This window comes from Kryptolebias marmoratus, linkage group LG17 (genome assembly GCF_001649575.2).
Source record: "Kryptolebias marmoratus isolate JLee-2015 linkage group LG17, ASM164957v2, whole genome shotgun sequence".
Classification (NCBI taxonomy): domain Eukaryota; kingdom Metazoa; phylum Chordata; class Actinopteri; order Cyprinodontiformes; family Rivulidae; genus Kryptolebias; species Kryptolebias marmoratus.
Genome location: NC_051446.1, coordinates 6,828,265 through 6,837,577, shown reverse-complemented (window position 1 = coordinate 6,837,577; position 9,313 = coordinate 6,828,265). Strand labels below are relative to the sequence as shown.

Genomic DNA, 9,313 nt, shown 5'->3' with positions numbered 1-9,313 from the left:
ACCTCAATGTCAATCTATCATTTATCATTCTTGCCATTATTTTACATATATTTGATAAACCAGCCACTAGGGAGCCTAAGTCAGTGTGTCTCTTCTGCCAATCCCAATCCCAGGTAAATGGCGAGGGTTGCCTCCGGTGTAAAACATTTTTGCCAAAACTAACATGCGAGTTCATCCAAGTGACACCGTACTGGATTGGTCGAGGCCCGGGTTATCAACAACCACCAGTGCTGTCGCTGCTCGGGCCTAATTACTGACTCTGCTCCTGTCCTAAAATTTACTCTTGTTACCCTCCCTCATTAATCCATACAAGGTTTTTTTTATTTCCATCAATTCTTCTATTACTTGTCCATTTTTATCATTATATTTTTCTCAAATAGTACTGGTTGTCAAACAATCACCCTATCCTCCATCATGCTTCCTCCTCGTTCTCAACCTCTCCTTCTCCTACAACTAAAAGTTGCCCAATCCTCAACTGACATCTCATCCTCTGTGTCTCCTTCCTGTTGTGACATTGATATGTGACATTCACATATCAGTTTTGCCAATTCCACCTCTTCCTTGTCGCTCTTGTTCATTCCCTTCTCCGGACTGTAAAGTTCCCCGTCTTGAGCTTTTACTTTGAAAGGAAACCTTTAGAGTTCCTGTTTCGACACAGGGCGACGCAATGGAGACGTGTGCGTAAAACGTCACCGCCTTCCTATTGGTCCTTTCTCGATGAGTTTCCGCGCGGGAGCTTTAAGGAAATAGACAACAACAAACCGGAGGAAGGAGCAGGTATTTAGAGCCAACCTTCAAGTCTTACAGTGTAGCTAGAATAAGGAGACGTAATTATTAGTTTTATTAGGTTTGTCTCTCTGTTCCTTAGGCAGCAGTTCTGCGGGCAGTTCAGGTGTATACAAATGAAAGACATCAAACCCAATAAACATACAGCGCTAACTAGGCTAAGCTAACAAGTTACTTAAATATTTATAATGTTTATGAAACGTGAACTTTATACACGACGTGTAGGGTCACGGTTATAAAAAAGACCATTGCCTAAGCTTTTTTCACATCAACGTTTTTGTTTATGTGTTGAGATTATCTCATTGTCATGGTAATGTGTCTACTTACAGCTAAAACTGAGATGCTTATGCTGTAAAACAGCACAAGGTTTTGCTACCGTACTTTGTTTTAATTTGAAGACTAGCAGGATAACTAGCTGTATGTTAAACTTGGATATGAAGCTGCATGTTAAACTTGGATATGAGGAAGAAATACCAAATCTCCTCTGTGTTCGTGATCATCTACACTTTGTGTTAGCAGCAGCTCCATGTGTTTATCACTGTGTTTACCTCTGTGTTTATCACTCTCTTGTCCTGTCTGACTTGTAGCTGTTTGTATTGAACTGATGGCAATGAGAAGTGAAGCTGCAGAAGTAGACGAGGAGAATTATGGCCCACAGCCTCTGTGCAGACTGGAGGTTTGTATCTTGACTGTATTTTGGTCTTTCACAGTTTGCTCACTTATTTTGCACTTACAACAAAAACAATTCTCTATATCAGTGGTCCACATAAGAATAATTTATTTGAATTTTTTTTAGTTTATCACACACTAAAAGTGATATACAGTACATTTGACAGTTGCTTTTAACTGAATCACTTTTCATGAGAAATGAAGCATTGCTCCAATGAGCTGAAAGGGGACCAACTAATTTATCCCCATCAGAGATGTGTGTAAAAATCCAAGTAGATCAGCAGTTTCTGAATTACTCAGACCAGCCTGTCTGGCAACAACAACCACACCACATTCAAAGTCACTTAAATACCCTTTCTTTCCCATCGTGATGCATGGTTTGAACTTCAGCAAGTCGTGTTCACCATGTATACATGCCTAAAGGCATTGACGTGCTGCCATGTGATTGACTCACACTGCAATCTGTGTCAAGAAGCAATTAAACTAGTGTACCTTGTAGTGTCCAGGAAGTGTATAAATATGTAAATTATAAATAACAGCGTTTAGGCAAGACAACATTTCCGAGCAGATTTTACTCAATGTTGACAATTTTGATAACTTGTGCAAAATATTCAATGGCGTATTAGGGCTCAGAAGGAGAAAAATTGAGGAGGAATTTATTTTTTCTAAGTATAGAGTGACAATGTTAAGATTAAATTGTCCATCATATTGACAAAAAAAGTTGCAAGGTTATTTTGAGATTAAGATGTATATGTTGAGATTAAAGGCTCCAGCATTCTCCATAAGAAGTCACAAAGTCGGTTTGCAGTCACGTGGTTGTGAGACATTTCTTTTCGCACACACTTTTCATAGTCCACTAGATACTCAGACCAAAATACCCGGAAAGCTCCCCATTCCTCCTACAGCAATTAAACAGGTTTCTTCCTGCCGGCTTCTCAACTTTCCTGTCCTTGTACAGATTTTTGCTTCTCTTACCCAAACAAAACTTGTTTATTAAACCAACTGAGACAGTACATGCTGTTTGGCATCTGCAAATATGACGGTGCAAGGAAACTTGTCCCTACCCTGCCCGGCTGAGGCACACTTTCTCCCAGCCACTACTGCAACGACGAGCCAACTATGTCTCCTTGGTCTTTTTAAGTGAAGTGATGTGGGATTTATTTATATAGCACTTTTCAGCAACAAGGTGAACCAAAGCGCTTTACAACAGAAACAACAACAACACCTGTGCGGAAAAGTTTGGCCCCGCCTTGTGTCACGAAGGAACGGACCACTGCTATGCAAACAAAAATGATGCAATTTTCGTCACGCAACCACGTGAATGAGAGCCGACATTGTGATGTCTCATGGAGTATGCAAAGGCCTTAAAGTGTCAACTTTACAATGTTGGGAAAAAATCTCACCTTTCAAGACTGAAATCAGCGGAAGTGAAACCCGCTGTGGTCCTGAGTCCAAATGTGTTTGTTTAATTTGTTGTTATTGTATCTGACAATTATGGGTGCACTTTTAATGGATCAAGTACAAAATAAAATGCAATGTCTTAGTTGAAAGTTTGAGGTGCAGTTTATTAAAAGTCGCTAGGGCAGTGGGACTCAGCGGTGCCCGACTATGGCTGTTACCTGTCAATACTGCAATTCAGTTCAATTCATTTTTTTTATGTAGTGCTAATTCACAAGAAAAGTCTTCTCAGGGCATTATACAAAAACATTCATATACATTATAAAACGCTAATTAGTGAAAGATTAAGTTTAAAAGTTATCTATCTAAGGAAGTTAGCAGATTGAGCTGAATCTTCATTTTATTGTAATTTCCCATCCTGAGCAGCACATTGGCAACAATGGAAAGAAAATAGTCCCTTTCAACAGCAAGAAACCTCCAGCAGAACCAAGCTCAGGATGAGAGGACAGGAAAGAGACAGAGAAACAGAATAGCTGATCTAGGTGGGATGAAATCAAAGAAAAACCTGTGTTAGTGATAATTACAAATACCAACATGGAGAGCAGAACAAGTAAAGAGCAGAAAAGTGAGGACATTTGGTCAGTTTTTCATCCAGCAGTCTAGGCCTATAGCAGCATATCTAAGGGATAACTCAGCAAACCCTAACTATAGGATTTATCAGAAAGAAAGGTCTTAAGCCTAGTTTTAGAAGTAGACGGGGTGTCAGCCCCACCGACAGAAGCTGGAAGTTGGTTCCACAAGAGAGGAGCCTCATAACTAAATCTCTGTGTCCCAATTTTACTTTTAGAAACTCAAGGAACCACTAGTAAACCTGCAGTCTGAGCATAGTCCTCTGCTCGGAAGATTTGGAACAAATTTTATGCAAGACGGAGCTTAGTTGAATTTTAAATTTTATTCTGAATTTGACAGGGAGTCACAGAGGAGAAGCTAAAACTGGAGAAATATGATCTCTCCTTCTAATTCTCATCAGAACTCTGGCAGCAGCATTTTGGATAAATTAAAGACTTTTAAAGGAGTTTTATAGACAAACAGATAAAGAATTACAATAGTCAGTTTTTCTGCATAATTTTGGGACAAAATGTTTCTAATTTTTGTGATATTACGCAGGTGAAAGAAAGCGGTCCTGGTAACATTATTGATGTGGGTATTAGGGGTGGGCGATATTGCCAAAAAAATGATATCTTGATATATATTTTTTAATTCAGCAATAACGATATTCCACATTTTCTGCTTTTTATATTTTTAATTGGATTTGTCTCTCCACCCTTACCTGACACAACCTGCTTGTATGACTTGCAAGATATGGTGGTCTGATCCACAACTTCTATATTAAAACCAAAATAATTCCAAATAACAGAAGAGGCTCCTTTTTTTGGAATTAAGTTGGGACACACAGGAGGTACCTCTGTGTTGTGGTCCGCCATGTTTGCTAGGTTGCAAGAAGTGTGAACCACATAGTGCTTCCTCGCGCTGCACAAGTCAGGCTCAGTTAAATTACGTTATCATATGTAAACGCAAAAAATCCACCGGTATTACCATAAAAGATATGATATGGCACACCCCTAGTTGGGATTAAATGACATATTCTAAAAAAAAAAAACTTTACATCTTTACATTACAACTGGTGGCCAAATTGTATTGTCATCCAGAGGAAGTGAAAGGCTCCCTAACCTCTTTTTTTGTCTGAGTTTACAAACAGAAAATTAAGTTATCCAGGGTTTTATGTCTTTAAGACAGGATATCTAAGTACCTGATTGTATTCATCAGGTTTCATGGATAAGTATAACTGAGTATCATCAGCATAACTGTCTAATATCTTTACTGAATGGAAGCATATGTGAAGTAAAATGCACAAGTATTGCACAAGAAGAGTCTAAAACACTTACAGTTAGTATTGACCCTTAAATACTCTCAGAATTTTTGTGGTCTAGGCTGTTGTCTTTGGTTTACTAAAGAATAATAAGCTATAAGCTTAAAAAAATAAAACTTTTTTTATCAATATATTTGACACTTTTATTTTGACATTTACACTTTGATCTCAAAATTTCTGGGCAAAAAAATTCTACTCATTTTTTCTTTCCTTTAAGTGGTCCTACATGGTGTTGTACAAGTACAATGGACCCTTAACAAGAATATTACCAAACTTGATAAAAATGCACTCAGTTTCAGATTCTTTTGTCTAACTCAAACATTTTATTTTAATTATATTTAAAAAACAAACGACTCCTCTCAGATAAAGTGCACTTGTTTACAAAGCTCACAAATCAGTCTATTTTTTCTCCACTCCATTAATAAATGTTGATGTTGATCCATAGTCTATCTCACTTGATTCTGGACTAGTGCTGAGACTGAATAAACTCTTAATTCTACATAATTATTTATGTTTCTGGAAGGTATACATTTACCTAAGTATTACAATACTGTGCATCACTTTAGTTTTAATTTATGAACATTTTTTGACAGCATGCACATTGCACAATGGATAAAATAAAAAAATTGAAAAGATCAATGATTTATGAATATGGCTTAATACTCGAGAATAAAACGTAATTCTACATTGAAATAATGGCTTTAATAATTATAACAATTAATGGCAAACATTAAACTCCTTCACTGCACTTTGTATTGCCTGTTTGCTGAAAAGTGAGTTTTCACTTCACTGAGTTTAGTTTTTTTATTATCTGATATTTATGGTCTACTGCCATTCTGGCAGTTTTTAAGCACAACCATATTGCTACACATAGATCTTCCCAAAAAGGCAGCATAAATAATCATCTCTTTAGTATAGATTGCACATGAGATGGCTATTTTAATGTTTCACTAATTCAGTGGCTAAACTAGTTGGTTCGCCCTGTAACATGAACGGGCCCCTGACATACAGTTGCTTCTGTCCTGAGCATCTCCAACACTTTGGTCTCTTTGATTTTCACAGAGTTGTTCTAAAGATGTTTATAAAGTGTGGCAGGATGTGTTCATCTGCCTCTAGTGTTCTGTTTTGTTTTCCTAGTAAAAATATCCCAAACTCTGTTGTTCTCACGTGTCTCCTGGCAGCAATGTGGAATAAGTGCCAGTGACATCAAGAAACTGGAGGACGCAGGATTTCACACAGTGGAAGCTGTGGCCTATGCACCCAAGAAGGAACTGCTCAACATTAAAGGCATCAGTGAGGCCAAAGCTGACAAAATCTTAGTAAGAAACATTCACTCTGAGGTTGTTCAGACTGGTTTTAAAATGTTTTTTTTTTTTCCTGAGTCATTGATGGAAACATGAAGATAATCTAATACTTATCAGTGTTTTATGTAGCTGCACGTTATTTCTGCAGTGTTAGAAGTACGCAGAGAAAGTATCGGAAGTAGTGTAGACGGGGTGTCAGTATTGTGTAGAGGTTGATATGCATTTTCCTATGGCTGATACTGATCTTTAAATATCAGGGCAGCTAATGGCCACTAGTTAACACTAAATTTATTTTTTTTTAATTGTCAAGATGTATTTTTTGTTTAACAAAATATAACATATAATTTCTTAACTTAAACCAACAATAACCATCAGAACTTCCACACTTAAAAATATTACATTGGAAGAACATTCTCTCTAGAAAAACTAAATTGTGTGCTATAGTGAGCTGGTTGTAGCAGCTGCTATTACATGTTCATTTTCCTACTTTGTAATAAATTACAGTATAATCGTCGATTGCAAATTTTTAAAACATGGCCAATGTTGGTCTATCTGTTTGAGTATTGTGACAACCCCAGTCTGCTCCAAGGATCTCTAATCAGTAAATAAGAATACTGTGTCAATGGTTTTTTTCTGTTCGAAATGGGTTTGGTGTACTTTTCCGGCAGCTGCCTGTCTGTATTTGACTTTGCTTTGCTGGTAGGCTGAAGCTGCCAAACTGGTACCAATGGGTTTCACCACAGCTACAGAGTTCCACCAGAGAAGAGCAGAGATCATCCAGATCTCCACAGGCTCTAAGGAGCTGGACAAACTGCTGCAGGGTGAGTCCCACTCTTCATCCTGATGACAACAGCCTGAGTAATCCATCAACAGGAAGTCTAAACACTCCTTCTGTGCAGGTGGGATTGAGACGGGCTCCATCACTGAGATGTTTGGAGAGTTTCGGACAGGGAAGACTCAGCTGTGCCACACACTAGCTGTTACCTGTCAGGTAGGATCTCCTTGGTTAGGATTAGTTGGAGGAAGATCTGCAGGTGAACTGAAGCTGTCTGTGCTGTCTGCAGCTGCCTATTGATCAGGGAGGAGGAGAGGGTAAAGCCATGTACATTGACACAGAGGGAACCTTCAGACCTGAGAGACTCCTTGCTGTGGCTGAAAGGTGAGGCACTATATCTTTCATCTTCTTTACACACTTATTTCAAATAAAATCTAATTTTCTTTGTGTTTCACCATTTTTAAAAATTGTCAACATGTTTTTGAGTATTATTTTTTCTTTCTTGGTCTGTTTGTGTGTTCAGGTACGGGCTGGTAGGAAGTGATGTTTTAGACAACGTAGCTTATGCCCGGGCCTTCAACACGGACCATCAGACTCAGCTGCTCTATCAAGCTTCTGCCATGATGGCTGAATCCAGGTCAGTTGCAACATTCATGTTCTGGTAATTTGAATAAACCACTGCTCAGTCAGCTCAAGTTTAACTTCAAATCCAAGTTTCTAGTGATGTGCTAAAACAACAACGAAAATAGAGTGATTGAAGATTTATGGACGCTGTGAGGTGTTCAGGTTCAGTTCACACTCCTCTCAATCTAATATCTGTTAACAAGCACAGTTTGACTTCCTCTTGAAATTTAACTGGAAGCACTCGGACAGCACAAACCTCTGCCAAGACCATAGTGTTATTAAAAAATAGTCCAATCCGCATCACCACCAAAATGTAATTAATTGTTTTCTTGTGACAACCCCAACATTTCATGAAGATTTCATCAAAATCAAAATTTTACACAAATACAGTGATTAGTATATTTTCATGCCTAGTAATAAAGAGTGCAATCATAATTTGCGTAGATCAAATCTTTCAAAGTTATCACTAAAGACAGTCATGTTACAATAACTTCAATTATTATTGACAGATCAATATTTTTCAGGGTGAAAAGAACTAAAGATGGAAAAAGATGTGAAAACACAATTTTACTGCAACATGTTTCTACTACAGGAATCTTCAGCAACTCTATTAGGACAAACGACCATGCGCAGCAACTACTCTGACTCCAAGTGGTAGCACAGATTAATGTTAATAAATACATTTTTGACATTTGAAAATCAATTCAGAATCATTCAGTTTCGTCTAAAAATATATTATATTCTACCCGTAGTAAAAACTCAAAAAAAAGAAAAGATCTGGCTCATTTTCTTTATTTGTGGAGTTCCAACCCTCACATATGGTCATGAATTTTACGGTACATCATCCAACTGAAAGAATGAGACCCCATAAACAAGCTGTTGAAGTAGTCTTGCTCCTTAGGGTGGCCAGGCTCAGTTTTTTAGGGATGAGGTTCAGAGTAGAGCTGCTTCTGCTCCACACCAAAATGGTGTCAGCTGAGGTAATCAGGCATCTGATTAGGATGCCTTCTGGGGTGTCACCCTCTGGAGGTTTTCTGGGCATTTTCCACTGGAAGTAGTCCCCAGGGAGGGATTATATAACATCTTTGGTCCACAAACAGCTTGGGATCTCCCAGGAGGAGTTGAAAAGTGTCAGTGTCTGGGTTTCCCTCTTGAACCTGTTACTTCTACCTGACCATGGGTAAGAGGAAGAAGTTGGATGGATGAATTAGTTGAAGAGTGGTGTCACACTAAGGCAGAGCATCTTTTCTTTGTCCAGAAAACTTAAAATTTTTGTCTCACAGGTGACTAAGAGGACTGTATGGACTGTACCTACATAGCACCTTTCTAGCCAATGAGGCGACTCAAAGCACTTTGCAACACAATCTGCTCTTATTTACCCATCCACACTGTTGGTCAGTAAGAATTACTCCACTTTGTTCGCTTTAGCAGCTTTATTCCGCCATGCACAGCTACAACTGAATCACCTCCACCGCCCCCACCCACGACGTAAAAAGGACATCACAGTGCCCCCTAGTGGACTGGTGTACAATATAACCAAAAGAACTGTAACAATCTCTCTCTTCTTAAAAAAAATAAATAAATAAACAAAGATTACTCCTGACAAAACAGTAGGACTGGTGTGCAATATAACCAAGAGAACTGTAACTTAAAAAAAAAATAAACAAAGATTACCTTTGGCAAAACAGTTGTTTAAACACTTTTTTTTAGAACAGTTTCAATGAGATGGGAACATAAAATAACCGTGAATAAATCTACTGAACAGTCCACCGCCCTTCATAAAGAGCCTTAAGTAGCAAGGCTGTGGATGCTCCCTTTTTAGTTACA

At 38.2% G+C, this 9,313-nt stretch overlaps 1 protein-coding gene across 2 annotated transcripts in view; it reads left to right on the top strand.

Annotated features, from left to right (window-relative positions):
• The first annotated feature begins 663 nt into the window (after positions 1-663).
• Positions 664-9,313, top strand: part of rad51 (RAD51 recombinase) — a 20,465-nt gene continuing 11,815 nt past the window's right edge. The window contains exons 1-7 of one of the 2 annotated variants that reach the window (XM_017439650.3): positions 664-777; positions 1,374-1,462; positions 5,965-6,102; positions 6,791-6,908; positions 6,987-7,078; positions 7,152-7,246; positions 7,386-7,499. In XM_017439650.3, the coding sequence (XP_017295139.1) occupies positions 1,391-1,462; positions 5,965-6,102; positions 6,791-6,908; positions 6,987-7,078; positions 7,152-7,246; positions 7,386-7,499 (629 nt within the window). In that variant the 5' untranslated portion in view covers positions 664-777; positions 1,374-1,390. Of the gene's footprint in view, positions 778-869; positions 893-1,373; positions 1,463-5,964; positions 6,103-6,790; positions 6,909-6,986; positions 7,079-7,151; positions 7,247-7,385; positions 7,500-9,313 lie in introns of those variants that run through there. The other variant, XM_025002396.2, reaches the window with a different exon arrangement.